General features: G+C 31.5%; 1 protein-coding gene across 1 annotated transcript; it reads left to right on the top strand.

The window, feature by feature from the left end:
* Positions 1-3,594: 3,594 nt before the first annotated feature.
* LOC110731787 (zinc finger protein KNUCKLES-like) lies at positions 3,595-4,814 on the top strand. Its single transcript, XM_021911668.1, has one exon. The coding sequence runs from the start codon at positions 3,595-3,597 to the stop codon at positions 4,201-4,203; it is 609 nt and encodes a 202-aa protein (XP_021767360.1). The 3' UTR covers positions 4,204-4,814.
* The last annotated feature ends 13,835 nt before the right edge of the window (positions 4,815-18,649 follow it).

The following is an 18,649-nucleotide window of genomic DNA, read 5'->3' as shown; positions in this document are numbered from 1 at the left end:
TCCAATCCAATCTTGGTCTATATTGGACGTTGAACATCACGCTCTGAAATTATCTGAACACCCTTTTCTAAGTAGCTACTCTTAATTGAGTTTTCACCCTCTTTTTGATTGGTTGCTCATATTAATTAATTAATGCCTTGGGAATAGTTGATGTTCCTATATATATGGTCATTTCATTCATACCATAATTATGGACAGACAATTGTCTAACCAACTATCAACTCTTTTTAGTTATTGTCAAAAAAATTGTGGTAGAGTTTGTGAAGATGTGAATTGAGTTGGGGCTACCAATGGAGTAAAAGATTTTCAACACTTACAAATGTGAAGTATGATTTCATTTTAGATTAGTGGATAATAGGAAGAGTAAGGCCCTATTTTTTGAGTTGTCCTGATCTGCTCTGTCTGCTGATACCTGTTCTGCTCTGCTGTGCTCAGAATTTCAAAAGAACAGGGCCTAACTCGCTAGTCATGTCAATAAAATGAGCATCTAACAATGGTCCATTAAGTTGCATCTTATACATATGACTTAAACCTTAATTAGATCATGAAAGAGTCTGATAAGAGTACACAACAATTGCCTACTTGGTTGTGAAGCTTACTACAAGGCCGATCTTCTCCAATGTGTTAGTTAATAAGGTCAATTATAAATATATATGAAGAATTATGAGAATATCTTTAGTGATTTCATTGGACTCTAAATTTGTGTCAACTATTTACCCCAACAAATTTTGGTGATTTGGCTTGGTAAAGTTTGTTACTTGTGACTTTGAGGTTATGATATCAAGCACTATTAATTAAGGGTTTCTTTAATGTTGAGCTTTCTTTACTATCCCCTTCCAAAGGGTTAGGTCTACTAAGATTGGATATACCTCATTTCCAACTATATGTCTAAACCTCAAGTTGCATTTTTTTTTTTTTTGTTACAATTATTTTGGAAACAACATGTAATATTAATTAATACAGTACTCTATCCGTCCCATAATACTTGACACAATTACTATTTTCATCCGTCCCAAAATACTTGATACGTTGCTAAATATGGAATGAGACCACTAATTAAAAAAAAATATTTTCCTATACTCTCTTTGGGACCACAAACCCCAAAACCCAATTAAATCCTACATTTTCTCTCTCCTCACTACCCCCACCTCTCCCACTTTTTGTTTTCTTATAATATAAAAATACAAAAGAGAATCTTTTATGTAATAAACAAATTTTTTAAGGGTAATGATATATGTAGCCCTTAGGGCTATGTATAAGCATTAAATATACTTCCCAAAATGGAATTAAGTTGGGAATTCATGACAAAATCATGCGCAGATCGGTGTAATTAATGCTAATTTTTACTCAATATTTCCTTTATGAGCTTAGGGCTATGTATACCATTTTCCATGTTTTAAATGAACCCACTTATAATTTTCTTAAACTACGTGTCCACCCCGACGGAGGGAGTATGATTTTTGGTCACCTCAAGTTTGACTGTAATTGGATTACAAGTTGTCTCGCATTGGATCAATAATAGGGCAAGTTAAAATTGGGACTTTTAGTATAATGAGTTAGGTTTAGATTGATATTTAATACATAAGATTGAATTTGAGTTTATTTAAGTACACACAATAGCAAACTGATATAGCTTGCTTTAATCAACTTTCTAGTATTCCTCCAGTCAAGTTTAAGTTCAATACTTTTAATATTCGGGTTCACATCGAGTGTTAGCTCTCCTTGCGTCACACAATTTGGTTCAAATCTCAAATTCTCGAGGCAAATCAAGTGTTATGTCAAAATTATGTAAGGTGTGAATCATTTACTTGTGATGGCCTTATTATCTAATGTAATTGGTTCGAGTCAATCGGGTTATAAATCAGTTAGATTTCATCAATATCAAATCAGATCAGTTTCAAACTTTAAATTCTAAAACTTTAAGTTACAAGTCCCTTTATAAATTATAATGTATCATTCCCCTTGACAATAAAAAGTCGTACACAAAACTAAACTCATTCAATAAGACAAGTCAATATACCTTTCTTCAAGGTGATGGTTGGAAACCCAATCTACTAAAGTAAAGACATGGAACGAGGAAGAAGTGGGCACTAATGCACTATCGAATGCACCTGCAAAAGAAATTAACTCAAAGTTAAGTAAAACAGATAGCATGTCAGACTACTAGTGTACTCTTTCTTTCCTTATTTTTTTGTATCTATTTTATTCTTTAACTTATATAATATGGGAATAAACGAATTCAAGGTCAACACCCACGATTTTTTTAAGTTCATTATTTTCGGAGACAGACACTTCAAAATATGAGGAATAGATGCCGAAGATCTCCACTTTCATGCACCTTCACTTAATAAGATTCAAACATCTACACGATGTCAAAATACTAGTGTCCAGAGTACGAGTACTTAATAAGAGTCTTACCAAATGAGTCGAGCATTGCTCTGAATGTCAGACTACTAGTGTCCTGAGTACTAAAAAGATGAGAGATAGAAAAGGAGAGAGAAAGAGCTAAATTCCATTTCCCAATTCATATCATGCACACATTCAGTTGACACAACTCTCAACATTACAACCCACCAATCTCTTCTGAGACTGACATGCAGAACAACTGCATTTGAGTGTACTGTCTATGCATCTCTCTGTCTTATCTCTTCTGTTTCCTAAGCCCATACATTCATCCCCTTCTTCTGCTTTGCTACTAACTTCACCCTCCCCTTTTTTCTTCCTATTTATATAACACAACAAAAATTAAAATTACTTGCCTTCAATTCATAAACTATACAAATTACAAACCTTTGTTCTCTAAATTCTTCTGCTACATTACATAACATTACACTTATTTACACCTAATAATTCTGAGTTCAGAGATTTTTTTGCCTTGTTCTGTACTAGCTATAGTCTGATCCCCTGCTTATATATCTTCAAGGTTCATATTTCTATCTAATTCTATTTTATCAATTTTCATTTTATTTTGTTATATGTTTATGCATGTGTGACTGTTTTGTATTCTCATACTCGCTTTATCCCACTAAGATTGCTTGTTATACTAATCGAGTTTTCCCTATTCCTAAAATGGAACATTCCCCGCCCCGATTAACAACCCATGTGCAACTACAAAAGAACAATCCCCCTTCACATGCTATCAAATGAATCAACTCTATAGAAAACAGACAAAGAAGTACGGGACAATCTTAGTAGGACAGGGCACAAAAACGTTTATGGTGAGGATGTTAGATGTTGCTTAATATTTAATATTTAGTAAGGTAGCAATGTCAATTACGTAGAAAATAGATGTATGTGCTTTTGTGGTAAAAGTGTCACTTGTTGTTACATTACAATTCAACTAATCAAGTGCTTTATCTTGGTTATGGTCCTTAACTCCTTATGGAACATTTGATCACTAATATTAAACAAACGAAGAAAGTGTTGATGGGCCATTGGGCCTAATATGTCAACGTTACTGTTGTATCACAAATTTGGTACATACGATCATATTTTACATAATTTGTGACTTGTAGCACAAATTTGGTACATATGAATGTATTTTACATATACTTTATGATTTTACTAAGTTGTTCTTAAAAAAATTGTGTAGGTATGGAGAAACAAGAGTGTGATACTATCAACAACAATATGGAAGAAAGGACCAAAGTATTCCCTTGTATGTTCTGTTCAAGGAAATTCTATAGCTCACAAGCTTTAGGAGGCCATCAAAATGCTCACAAAAAGGAGAGGATTGCAGCAAGAAAGGCCAAGAGGGCAACTGAATTTTCTCTCCTCAACGCGTACTCGCCACCATCGTCTATGTCGTCGCTAATGTTTTCCGGCAACCACCAGCAACATCCCCATATGGCCCTTCTTAGTAGCCCACCCCCACCACCAATGTACATTGCCTCCCATGCTTCAAACATGTCTCATTTTCCTACTAATAATCAACTTTGTGACCCATTTGGGCCCGGTGGGCCGACTCGTTTTCCGAATATGGTGGTTTATAATAGCAATGGTGGGAGTGGCCCAATTAATCCATACTCATCATGTTGTGAAGAGGCCCATGAGCAAAATATGGGGAATTGGCAAAGGGAGTTGAGGTTTGGTGGGCCCAATAATATAAGTTCAATGCAAGTGTTGAAAAAGAATATGGAGGCTTTTGGGAGAGATTGTCATAAAGAGATGGAAATGAAACTTGATTTGTCTTTGCATTTGTAAAAAATAAGGTTAATTGGAGGCATTGTATTTTGAGATTTGTAGAACTTTAGTTTATGACTAGGCTTGGAACCTTCAATTTTGGCAAAGGGAGAGAAATTAAACAATAAAAGAGTTATGAACTTATGATGAAATTGGATCTTTTTATGCTCTCTTTAGAGCTAAAAGAAGATCGTACTTTTGGTGGTACTATAATTCACATTTCTTCCAAGAGTTTTTGTTGGCAAAAGAAAAAGCCAAAACACTACATGTAATAAGTCTATTCAATTAATATAATTTTATCCATAATAAGAAATATAATCGCATGTCCTATGTTTATTGGATATTTACTTACAACAACTTGACTTTTACAGTATCTATAGAGGCGTAGAGGAAATACTTTGTAATTAGTATTATGTTACCTTTGTCTTCTTTGTTATAAATTTCTCTTAATGAATGTTCAAGCCATTAGGCCCATTACTGCAACACAATTAAAATGGGCCAAATGGTCTGCTTTTGTAGAGTTCTTAGCCCATCAATTTTGTCACGTGCCTCCTCCCCTTGGGCGGTAGGGCTCTTATATTAAGCTTGTATTTTTGTAAAAAAAAAAAAAAAAAAAAAAAAAAAAAAAAAAATTCTACTCATCAAAAAATATAGAATTATAATTCAAAATGAAATTACTTTTAAAAATGTGGGTTCTTGGGACCAAATAAGCAAAAACACAATGTTTAGTCATAAATCAGCTAAAATCTATTAACCAATCACACTAATTGCGTATATATGTCGCTCGTGGAGTATCTCCTTTGCCTTTCTCAAAATACTACTCCCCTTTTCCATGAAAAGTAGTTGCGTTTAGCCTTTTCGCATCAAACTTAACTAGTTTTGATCATGAATTTACTAGAAAATATATTGATTTGTAACATGGATAAAGGTACCTTTTAAGTTTGATTTGATAAGATCTTACATAATAAGATACAGTATTAGTTTGGTTACCCCAAATGCGGTTCTAATTGGTATTAGTATAGACATGCATGATAAACTTACAAGTTGACTGACGTTGTTAACATTTGACATATGCTTATTGTTTAATGTTTACCACTTTAATATAGAGTGTAATAAATACGGAGCAGAAGACAAGGCAATTCTTTCATATCGTGAACTCAAGGAGTCGAGGATGATATTGGTACTAATAAGGGTTGGATATATCACTTTTCATATTTGGGATTCCTAATGTTTATTTTTCTTACCTTTTTTTAAAAAAAAAATCACTTTTCACATTCATTCTATGTTCGCAAGAATGTTTGATGATACAAAATAATACCGTATAAGATAATACTATAATGACCGATAATATACCTTGATATCATAAAAAAATAAAATCTAAATAAACAATTTGCACATAATTGGTAAATGGGTTATTTTTGGTTCAAATCCTATTCATATGATGAGTTATTTATTTAATTTGGATTATTTGTCCAAGTCAAGAATTTGTTCTCTTCATTATTCTTCATCTTAATACAAAAATACATATACTACGTAAGTACGTGGATGTTAAATGATCATATTAGGCCATGCAAGAGCTTAAATTTATCATTAATTAACCTTTTTTTTTTTTTTGAAAGTTATCATTAATTAACTTATTACTCTGTACCAATTTATTTATTTATTTATTTATTTATTTTTTAATTGTAGTAATAAAATTAATGATATTTGGGATAAATCTAACAAGAACTCATTTGAAAATCTAATTTTCTTATACAATTGTATAAAAATACGATAAAAGTTTGATCAAACAATGACATCAAATTGAATAAGATCGGAGATTCGAAGCATATCTTATTTAAATCGGACTAAACACTTTATTTTAAGTAAAGCGACCAGGTGTGAAATCACACTATCCATCCCTCTAGGATGGTCAAGGATCAATTCAAGTCAAAACTATGTCCTGTATTTCAAAATTCTCAATTAAGTCACTACTCTTAGCTTCTTTATAAATGCTAAAAGTTAAAAACATTAATTTCCAACTTTTATAGGCCAAACTCTTTTGGAGAAAAGAAAACAATAAATGTAGAAAAATAGAAAAAGAACACACATCCTTAATTTTGTTCTTACATACTTGTAATCCAATCAGAAAACAAATTAGATACAAATACTACCTTTAATTTTCTACTAGTTTACTTAATTACCAATAATTGTACGCATGATGCAAACACTATACGGTCCATTACGCCATGACATGCTACTGTTTATATCAAAAGTTGAGTGCGTAATTTGTACGTAGTTGTATTAACTATAAAGAAAAAAAAGAGTCAAAGAAGCAGTTAGTTTTAATATTATAATGAGAAATAATAGATGGTCAACCAATATACGAATTTTCAACCTTAGAAAAAGTTAAATTTGTGGCTTAATTAGTGGAGCCCCCTTTAACAATCGGTAATTTTACCAATTGTACCTATCATATTCAAATTTGTCTACTCATTTTCCATTTCTTCCCGTGATTGTCGGACCTTCTCTTTGTCTCAATAAGTCACTGGTTATTAGTGATCCGGTAGCCATTATCCATTAGGCCATTACCAATTTTGTTTAGTAACTCGTCACAGAATGATGCGTTGATTGGTGTTATACTATTATACATTTATACATTATTAATGCACATATACTGATATATAAGATAAAATTAAAATCTCGATTAAATAATAAATTATGGGGTGGTAATCTAAATTATTTTTTAATAAATGAAAGAATATAGTGATGTAGGTTTTTGTTTGATTGTATATTAATTTCAATAAATGCTTAAGAATATTGTTATTTTTTTTTTTTCTTCTTTCTATAATCAACCAGTTCACACCTTACACCTACATACACTGGCTAATTATGTTTATGCTGCCATGCATTTACACATGAAGTAGATAGCTCTTCGCCAAATTCGACCAGCTCTAGCTGTGACATTATTCTATTTTTTATTCTTCTTGTATTATTTATTAATACTAAATGTTAAAATTGGTTTAATGGTTTAAATAAAATATTATTTGATATAAAATTACCACTCCATTCGTATTAACAATCATGCATGCTAATAATATACCTCTAGTAATTTAGACTAAGCTAGTAGTATCGTGGCAATTAAATCTAAACGCACAGACATTCTAAGGGCTACTCAATTCGTATGAATTGACATATAAAAGATCAAAAGTTATCAGCACCATGCCATTCAATTCGCTCGGCCCATTCCTAGCTAATGAAGAATACTTCCTACTACCCTTCTCGTAGACTAGGAATTATATACTTAGGCTGTACTTAGATTGAAAGACTAATGGTAATGAGCCAACCATAAGCTAACAAAATCATTTGGCACTTCTAATTGTTGTTTTAGTAATTGGGGCATATTAATTGCTTATATATGATTTTTCTTGCTAGTTTGTAAGAAATTCTTAATCTTAGTATAATAAGAGTAGTTAGTTGTAGCTATTGTAGGCTCAGATAAGTCATATGCAATTGTTCTATACCATAAAACAGAACCTATATATTGTAATCATATTTGTCTTATGTAGCATATTACTAATTTACTATACAAGCCATGCATAGAATTAATTAAGTAGAACAAATTAAATTAAATTAAATTAAATTAAAACAAATTAAATTAATTAAGTAGATAATTAGATGTAAACAAAACCTTAGCTTGCATTGTTAGCGAATTTACGGATTTATCTATAACGGAGTAGCAATTAAGTAGGGTGATATCTAAATTAAATTTCCAAGATTGATGTGTACCTCACTATTTGATCTAAATCATTTGAACCTAACTTGAACACTAGCTTAGCTACTAAAAATAGAATTAATTAATAGAACAAATTAAATTAAAACAACCCGATGAATGCGAATTAAACCTGGCTCCTAATGAACAACTCAACTCAGCTACCCATATCTACTTTCATCCCAAATTTTGAATTATAATGAATATATATAATCAGGCACATGGAAGTATGAAACAATAAAGTTCAATTTCATGTTCAAGTCTAAGAAAGTGAAAGCTACCTTTTTCATCCTCGCGGAATTTAAAAAAAAAATGATCGTATTGTACCAAATTTATAGGTACTCCGTACATTGTTAGCTTAATGTAAGTAATTTAAAAGGTTAACATGACAACTGATAAATTGGATAGTACATATATACAAAGATAGTAAGAAATTGAGAACATTCTTGTGAATTCTACACGCTTGTCAATAATTCTTGCAAAAGTTTGATGAATGAATGAAATCATATATTCGCCCATATCAATAGGATGACTTTAAGCATTAGGGTATGTATGTAAATGTGCTCCATTAATTACGACACATGCACAAGTATTGAATTGCATGTGTTCATGCCTCGTCTATGCATTAACGTAAGAGGAGCATCTTGTCCATGCACTAGCCCTAAGCTAGCTGGCTAGCCCTAGTCCTATAAGCTAGTCCTTAAAGCGCACAAGCTAGTCCTGTTAGAGGAAGTGATAAGCTCTCAAGCTAAGTGTACGTTGCAAATTAACCACGTTTAGACCTATTAATTTAATTGAAGTTTTAGTTAGTAACAGTCCATCACTTAACTTATAATTAAGTGTCTATTAATTTTAAGGTTAATAGGCGAATTGACTTTTGTTATGCGTTACTATGGACTCTATGATTTATAAAATCAAGACTAAATTGACAATTTTGATGCATGCGAAGATCGAGTTGATTATACCTTATAGTTTACTCCATTATTCGTAGCAAAAATTAACTTATCAGATCATCAGATTAATTTTAGTAAATTATCAAATTTCAAATACTGCACTTGTATCATCATCATTTTGATTGTTTCAAATAATTAATTTATCCGTTTCTTAACTTTTCAAGTATTGTTACCAAACCAAACAATGTCTTTGTTACCATACTTACCAATGATAACAACCCTAATTTGTTGGAGCTTCTCAATTTCCAACACAAGCTGCTAGGTAGCTATTTTATTCTTATGTTATGTATAAATTCATAGATGTTGAACCACCTTTGACAATCATCTTGGTTAAGCAGGTTTTATTAGGTGATTTCAGAAACTAAAATGTTTACAGATTTGTACATCAATTAACAACTCCCATCCTCTCAATTTAACTAACTATGAAGATGACGTTTATTCAAGCTTTATTTGCATGCTTATTTACACTTGATCATGGATAATTACATACACATATATTGTTTCGATTTATTTTTTCATGTCCATGCCATTTAATTATATATAACACGTCAAGATTGCGTTACTCGAAAGGAACTCAGTTATAGACATATATGTATTTCTATTGACTACAAATAATAAGATCATATATGTTGTCCATACTCGATCTGATCCATATATAGCTTGGTTTTTCTCAAGTTTGTTCCTTTTAATTCGTACATACCTTATAAAATGTGGAATACGTAGTTATGATTCAATGATTATTAGTTAATATAGTTATTAGTTACGTCTAATGGAGGAGTAAGACAAGCCATGATTTAGGTAGAAAGGTAACGTTACGTATGTACATAACTCCCTGACACTGCCTTTAATATTACTTCATACTTATTTATCATATGCATGGAGATTGAAACGTTTAAGATTTGGGCAAAATTTGTGGGCAAAAATACAAAATCATAGTCAACAAATCCTTTAATTAGTGCTTTCAAAAAAAAAAAAAAATCCTTTAATTAGTTGTGTATGTAAATTGTACATGTTACCTTGAGCGTACATTAAGAAATTAATTAATTTGTTTAAATATAAGGACAAATTTTCCATATGCACTCTTTAATTTTGACCTTCTAAAATAGATCTCTGTTGCCAAATTTAATAAATTACTCTCTTAATGTGTTCTTAATTGTCATCTAATGACGCTATATACTAATTTGATCTTAATGGGCATACATACTCGAATGATGTAATTCGAAGTGCTTAGACGAAGGTGAAACCAATCATGATGTTAATTATCTGTTTATCTGCATAGTTCAAATCAATTAAATGCTACAATGTAGATTATTAGGTTTCTTGTATGAGACGGGTGTATGATAGATTGATAAGCTAGAGATGTCGTATAAGGTTTTATTTAAGTGACTTATATACTACGGAGTAATTAATTAGTATATAATTATAAACGAATAGTGAGTCAAATCTAATGCTGTCACATGCAATATTTTGTCATTGAATAATCAATCATTTTCACAATTTATGAAGCTAAAGGAAATAAATGAATATAACTAGAATCTAGAGATCGATAATACTGTAATACTATAAGAACTGATGTACTACCTGATGTCCTGATCGATTTGCAATTGATAGTTTTTTGTCTAAAGTTTAAAGTTGAGACAATTATTGATACTGTATATGGGGTTATTATGTCCTTTGATTTATCTTAATGATAATTAACAAACAAACGACTGATAATTATTATGTAATAATTGATTGTGATTGGTTGATCTTACAACTCATGCATGCATTGGTGGATAATTAAGTTGATAATTTGATTTACTACATGAACATTAAACATTAAAGTACTTTCAATTCTTCACAAACCTTCTTAGAATAAAGGAAAAATTCAAGTTTATCTCTGAGATGAACATGGAAATATATCTCCTCTCACAATATATTATTTTATTTTTATTTTTAAAATAATAAAAATGAAATAGTAAAGTGGCAAAGAAATAAATGCATAAAGTTGTGAGAGGAGATTAACTTGGAATGTTAATCTCAGAGATTAACTGCGCTCCATCATAAATAAATTAACTCCTTGGAAATCTATTTGATCATTCAGTGCGTCTTGTGTGAGGTTGGCCACACCATGTGGCCGCTTGTAAAAGAACAAAGTAACCCTTATTACACTGACTGAGTAACCCCTATAATACTAACAAAGTAACCCTTGTAACACTAATCAAATAACCTCTTTAACACTAACAAAGTAAACCCGTGATGGCTGGCCACACGGCGTGACCAACCACATGGTAAAGGCTACACATTCAATTATATTGTTGTATGTGGTCCCTACCTACAACTCTAATTTGTCATATTTTTATTGGCTAGAATTATAGGGCCAAGTTCCATTAAATTCAATTTATATTTGACTCCTAATTTTCTCCCCTATTCTGATGATGTGTCAAATTTCTAATGGTGTTATACGTAAGGAAAACATACAGTGGTTGTATGTGTATCATCTCTAAGAATTTGTGTTGATCATTATATATTTATATCCCTCAATTAATTATCAAGAATACTCATATCTCATTCACCATACAATCCTTTTTTTTTAAAAAAAATTTTTTAACCAATGTGCTCACAGCTCACAGCTCACAAGGTACATTCACATAGTGACATAAGTATAGAAAAACAATCTTTGGATATGAGTCTGTGAACAAGGTACAACAGTTTGTATAAGAAAAAAAAATTCTCATTATTTTACAACAAGTAGTACAAAAATAACTATAAAATCTAGAGTGCAAATGTGCAATACAAACTACAAAGTACATTGCAAAACAAGCAATGCTGATAATTTGTTTCGGATTCAAGACTTTGTCATAGGTTTCCTAAATTGGCTCTATCGCATGGGAGAGTGAAATAGTCCAAAAAGATGGCAATAATAAATACGGAGTACTACCTAAAATCTATTAATTGGTCATCTAGTACCTATTATCTATAACTAATATTAAAATAATAACTGCTGATATTATCTCTATATCCAAATTGTACACGTGTCAACTTTTTCTTTAATTTTATTCCACCTAAACTTTTTTTTAATATCTTTTAATTTTTTTATTTTTGGAAAAGCTAAATATTGAATGTAAATTTATTATATTAACTCTGTATATATATTGTGATTACTCCGTCTAATTACAAAGTCCACTAAATTTTGCTGTAAACATGAATTTTCTTTTCTTTATATTATTTTAATTTTTGTAGTTTGATTTATTTTTAATACAAAAATTTTACATATTTTAAGTGATAATATGACTTAAAAATATACACAATTATAAATTTTTTATATTATATTCGTGCATCGCATGGGAGCTAATCTAGTGGATACAATATACTACCTCCGATTTTAAAATATTACTCCATTAATATTTTTTTGTAGTTTTTATTTGCGTTTATTAATCGTCAAATATCTTTATTTTCTTAGTTTAAATAACTATGAAAATTTTATATTTGGAAAGTGTATATTAATACGAATCAAATGGAGTATAATTTGCTATTGTCAAAAAAGAAAAAAAAAATACGAATCAATTGACACGACATCTCATTTGACGATTATTTATCTTACAAATTACGGAGTATGGAACGAATGAATATTACGTATTTACGTATGTAACTAATTAACTATGGAAGTTTAATTTAGATAAAAAATTTGCACTCGTAGAAGCAAGCGAAGAAGAATATAGGAAACAAGGGAATGATGAAGGTATTATGATGAAAATAGTAAATAAAGTACAGCAGACAAATTGGTAGAAAGGGGGAACGTATTAAATCGTGATTCAGCCAGCTGTCAAAGACAAAAGAGGTCTCATCCCATACATTATACATTGGCAACATTGCTCTACAATTTTCATTAATTTCCTTTCATAAAATCATACAAGTAAATCCTATTATTCTTATCATCCCATACATTATACATTGCTCTACAGTTTTAATTAATTTCCTTTCATAAAATCATACATGTAAATCCTATTATTCTTAAACCATATTTTATACATTGCTCTACACTCTTAATTAAGAAACCTTCCATAAAATAAATAAAAAAAAAAAAAAAAAAAAAAAAAAAACACCAATTCTTCATAAACCATAAACGTACAATAAGTAATACATCTGTATCTTTTTATTTATAATAGGGATATTATTTTTAACACATAAAATATTCGTTTATTGCAAATAATACGAAATAAGGTTATGTAGCAATATACATTGATCTACACTTTTGATTGATTTCCTCTCATAAATTCTAATTTTCATAAATTATAGTTTAATTTGGTTTTTTTCACCCTCATATAATATGTACACATCTGACTTGTTTGATACTCGATTACGAATAACTATACTGTTAAAGTGTCAATTATAAAACTTTATACTTGGTACATAGTAATTTTGAGAATGACATATTACATCAGAACAAATTCAATTTTTTTTTTTTTTTTTTTTGGTAAATTTTCATTGCATCGTTATTCAAAGAGTTGAAACATGAAAATAAGGGGTTGAAAAGTGCCCTAACCAATTTGATAATCATAAAACAATTTGGCAACATCATTAGGAAGCTAAGAATGAATTCCGCATGCAGTTGCGGACAAATGACGACTAGAGCACAACAGCATCTGAGAAGGAACAAGCTAATGGAAGAATATTTCGTACATTCCAAGAATCTTTTTATAATGGTATACCGTATACCTCGTATACAAATCAATCTAGAAATTTCTTATATATATACTTTATTTTAACTTTTTTTAAAAAATTTATTTTGTATTTTTGATATGACATTGCTATAAAACGATTTTTTCACCAAATACCCTTGAGTTTTAACTTAATTCACCAAATACCACCAACATTTTTCAAATTCAATTTTCGTAAAACTGAATGGTATATGGTAAATTTGAAAGATGTTGGTGGTATTTGGTGAATTAAGTTAAAACTCGGGGGTATTTGGTGAAAAAACCGTAGTTTATAACATTATTTATAACATTGGCTCATAATGTTTATTAGTTGCACATCAATAACTAGGCACCACATTATTTTTTTTCAAATTATCACTAAAATCTTATGGGTCGTCTGATATATTATAGATGAATTTAAAGACACGAGTCTCCCAATATATAATGCGGCTCTAAAGAGGCGACTTGTAAGGTTATTTTTATTGTAACGTGGATTGTCAAGTAATAATTGATTCCTATTAATGAGTGATCAATATATATAATACACCTCTTCTTATAAGAATATACTTGGTAATAATTAGCTTATATAGTAGTACATGAGCACCAACAAAATTAATTACAGAAATTTGTTGCTATTATTTGTTCATTGCATTAGATATACTACCTCCATTTCATATTTGTTATAACTTTGGGTATTATTTGTGACAAAGTTAAAAAAAAAATGAAACGGAATTAGTATATACAAAATTGTTATAATGATAGGAACCACTAAGCATTTTACATGGTAAACGAAACGGAATTAGTATATACAAAATTGTTATAATGATAGGAACCACTAAGCATTTTACATGGTAAACGTAAAAGGGTGCTAAAACAATAACAGTGAAAAAAAGAAAAAAAAAAAATCACCGAAAAAGACAAAAACAAAAAAGAATAGAAGATTATAAATAAATTACATGAATAAATAAGATAAGCAAGAAAAAAATGAAGATAATCTTGAACCGGAACATTGCATACAAAACAAATATTAGTGGGGTAAATTTCGAAATTACTTCGTACGGAGTATAATTAACAAAAATTAATTTAATTAATCTAAATCCAATCAATAGTGAAACCGAAAGAACCGGTGACAGAAAGAAAAAAACTTTGTCAGAAATACTGGATAAGAAGGTTGAGCCGTACTGGTATTTGACACCTGTCCACCGCCCCACATGCTGTACGGTTTCTCTCAAAAATTTAATTTTTGAAGACCAAAGACCCAAATCAGATATATGTAGCCACAATCTGCTGATGTGGCTGTGGCCCCTGATGCACGTGACTTACCCTTCGTAATTTTGACATGTAGGAGAGATAAATTTGAAAAAGGACTATATTGAAATTTTCTTCTTAAGATACTTCATTTGTTTATGGGATTTTTCTCCATAGATACGAGTACATATTGAACTTTCTGACTTTTTCACTGGTATACCTTTGTTTTAGTCTTTTTTTTCTAGCTTTGAGTAACACCATTAATAGCTAGCAAATTAAGTTAATTAAATTAAGGAAAAAAACTATAATACCCCTTTTAAACATCTAATGTTGTTGAAATCCATTGTAGTCGACTTGTGAATATTCCACATTGAAGAAAGAGAAGAGATGATTCCACTTTATAAGGTAGAGGAGTTACTCCTACTATTATCAAATGATTTTAGTATAGAATAATAGAATCTCCTTCTCCTCCTTGTTTGGGTTGCCCAAGCCAATTTTGTCAACAATTAGGGCTGATCAATTATATTTACTTTGGATCAAACAAAACCAATCGACTAAAAAAATGACGAAAACAAAGTTGAAAGATATCATATGGTCAAGTCCTCCTTATTAAAAGTACATCGATACAATTCATTAAGGATTTGATTCTAGGCACAAGGGAAAGCCAAAATGCTTCAAATGCAAAAACCTTGAGCCTTGAACATTTGGCAAGCAACCATGCATGACACAAATAATTGTAGGTATACATTGATTATTGGGATTGTGATGAGAAGGGCACCATGAATAGAATTGCTCTAAAATTAAGGGGTTGGTTATACAAGTGACATCAACAAAATTACGCAAGTAATAAGAAGTGCATCATAATTGAGAGAAGTGATTCACATTCATAATATATTAATTTTGAACGAGAGGATGCATCTGTTGAATTTAATGCTTAAAAATCGTGGATTAATGTATGCATTTGGTAATGGATAATTTTAGTGGGTCACTTAGTTGTTTTGTTAGTAATTAAGGTAGAAAGCTAGAATCAATTTTGATTTCTAAGTGGTTTTTATTAGTCAAGCACAAGCTTTAGTTCTTGTAATTACTTGTGTTAGTGGGCAACTATCTACCCCAATTTCTCAAATTAGTGGCTTAAGTTTATCTTTGTTGTGTGCTTATATGATAGGCCTTTGTTATGCACTATACATACCACGATATGCAAGTTCATTAGCCCTGAATTCATCTAGCGTGGTTAATGTAATTCCTTTAACATTTTCAACTCATATTGTGGAATTGCTAAGAACACATTAGTGGATTGTCGTATTACGATTTCTACTTTGAAATCATGTAGTTTATTTAAATTATCTTCTATTATCAATGGGTTTTACTTCATTTGTTTTATTTTGATACAATTGTTTAAGCACGTTTGACCAATGCATAATTTTAACCATTATTAGATTAACATTATCAACTTCGATTATTAATAAGAAAAAAATAATAAAAAGTTTATTTGTATTTAGGAAATTTTAAATTTTAACACTACAAAAAAGTCTGAAAATGGATTTTAACACTACAAAAAAAAAAAAAAAAAACTTTTATTTTTACACCACAAAATTTTTAAAAAATTGCCTTTTACCACCACTTAACTGATTCATGGATGAAATCTGTTAGTAGGGTCCACAATGCTAGCGTGTCCGAATATTATTGGAAGAAAATAATAAAATAAAATAAAAAATAAAAAAACCCTAAACTAACCCAGCCACCCCATCCCCACCGCCGGCTGGGCGGTGCCGGCCACTGCCCCACCCAAACACCCCCTTTCCTAGCCACAGCCGTCGGAATCTTCGGCCCCTCCCTTTTCCCTCTCACTAAAACTGGCAATCTTTTGGTGGTCGTTTTTTCAAACCACCCAAAACCACCAACCAAAAATGGGTTCTAAGGGTCGGGTCGAAAACGACCGTTTTATGGTCGAGATCGACCACTGGTCGTTTTCGACCGTTAGTGGCCGTTAATGGTGGTCGGTTTTGGGTTGTTTGAAAAATGGCCGCCCATTTTAAGCGGCTATTGGGAGGTTTTGTCGGTTTTGGGGAGGGGAAAGGGAGGGGATAGAATTTGCGGCGGCTGGGGCCGGGAACGGGGGTGTTTGGGTGGGGTAGTGGCCGGCGCCACCGTGTCAGTTTAACATTTTTTTTGTATTTTTAATTTTTTTTCTAAACTAATAATATGACGACACGTGGCACAATTGACCCACTTAACGGATTTTTGGACGACAACCGTTAAGTGGTGGTAAAATCAAATTTTTTTAAAATTTTGTGGTGTTAAAATAAAATAAAAGTTTTTTTTTTTTTTTTTTGTGTAGTGTTAAAATCCATTTTCAGTGGCGTTAAAATTCAAAATTTCCTTGTATTTAAAATGAATTTATACATTGACATGAATTGCTCTAAACAAAACCTAAAGAATTTCAAAAATCATTATTATTTATTATACACTAAGGAGTATAAAATAATTTATTGATTGAAAATTATACTTAATCCATCATATAAATCTATTTTAACTTCCCTAAAAAAAAAAAAAAAAACCTTCATGTATATAAATCTATTTAAACATCTCATTAAAAATACAAAAAGAAATTTCCCTCTAGGTTTCGCCTTGGGAGGGTTCCTTCTAGTTTCTGATACTAGGGCTTCCTGTTTTTCAAGGTTTCCTTCTCGATCTTGGATCGAGTGTACTTAATTTCGGTGAGGTTTAGACTTGGTGATTCTAGGGTTATGGGATCATGGGAGATAAAAATAATATAATCAAGAATAGTGAAGTTGAAAACCAATCTCCGTCAATGAACGGAATGGGTGGAGGGGAATGTAGTGTTGCAGGGGTGATAGATAATGATGATGCGAATGATGCTATTGTGTGGGAGGAGAAAGGGGAGGACGATGAAGATGCAAGAGTCGAACTGGCCCTAATAGGGAAGATATGGACAGACCGAAAGATCAATGTTAATGCCTTTATTGCTACAATAAAAGGTGTGTGGCAGCCTAAACATGGTGTCGAAATTTCTAGCATTGGAAAGAACTTGTTCTTATTCCAATTCTACCATTGGCGTGATAAAAGCAGAGTTATTGAAGAGCAGCCGTGGCACTTTGATAATCACGCTCTGATTCTTGGAGAAGCCTCGGACTCGGTAAAACCCTCTGATATACAACTCGTTTATTTACCAATGTGGGCAAGAGTGTACAATCTCCCCTTAAAGGGCAGATTAAATGCGAGTAATGTTGAAAAAATTGGAAACAAATTGGGTGTGTTTGTGAAATTAGATCATGAAGCTAGGGTAGGCATAGATAAATCGATAAGAATACGAGTCCTTATAGATGTGAGGAAACCATTAACCAAGCATGTAAAGTTGAAGCTGAGAGATGGGATTGAAGAACTCTTCGAAGTAAAATATGAGAAACCGCCGCTTTTCTGTTACTTCTGTGGACATATATGCCATGGCTTAAAAGATTTTGAAGACTATAGAGAAGGTGAAAATACAACAACCCAGTATGGAGCCTGGATGAAGGCCTCCCCATGAAGTATAACATGAAGAGCATGGGAGAAGGGGAGGGTGGAGATGGTAGGAAGTGTGCGAGAGCAATGTTTATTACTAAACCAAAACAGAATGCTAATCATGAAATTGAAAAAATAGATTTCGAGGAGGTAGTGCATAAGCTGGGGGATGTTGGGTTGAATAATAAAGCTAGGGGAGATGTTGCAAAGGTGCTGAGAGCAGAGAGGGAGGAAATAGAGGGGGGGGGGGGGTGAGGATGATCATGGTAGTAGAGTGAGGGAAGGAATAACTCAGACCTTTGTTGATAGTG

This window comes from Chenopodium quinoa, unplaced genomic scaffold, assembly GCF_001683475.1.
Source record: "Chenopodium quinoa cultivar QQ74 unplaced genomic scaffold, ASM168347v1, whole genome shotgun sequence".
NCBI lineage: Eukaryota > Viridiplantae > Streptophyta > Magnoliopsida > Caryophyllales > Amaranthaceae > Chenopodium > Chenopodium quinoa.
This window is presented reverse-complemented; position numbering and strand designations above follow the sequence as displayed.

Bases quoted from the DNA above. Each gene is read 5' to 3' on its own strand.
- LOC110731787 (XM_021911668.1), top strand. From the start codon at position 3,595: ATGGAGAAACAAGAGTGTGATACTATCAACAACAATATGGAAGAAAGG.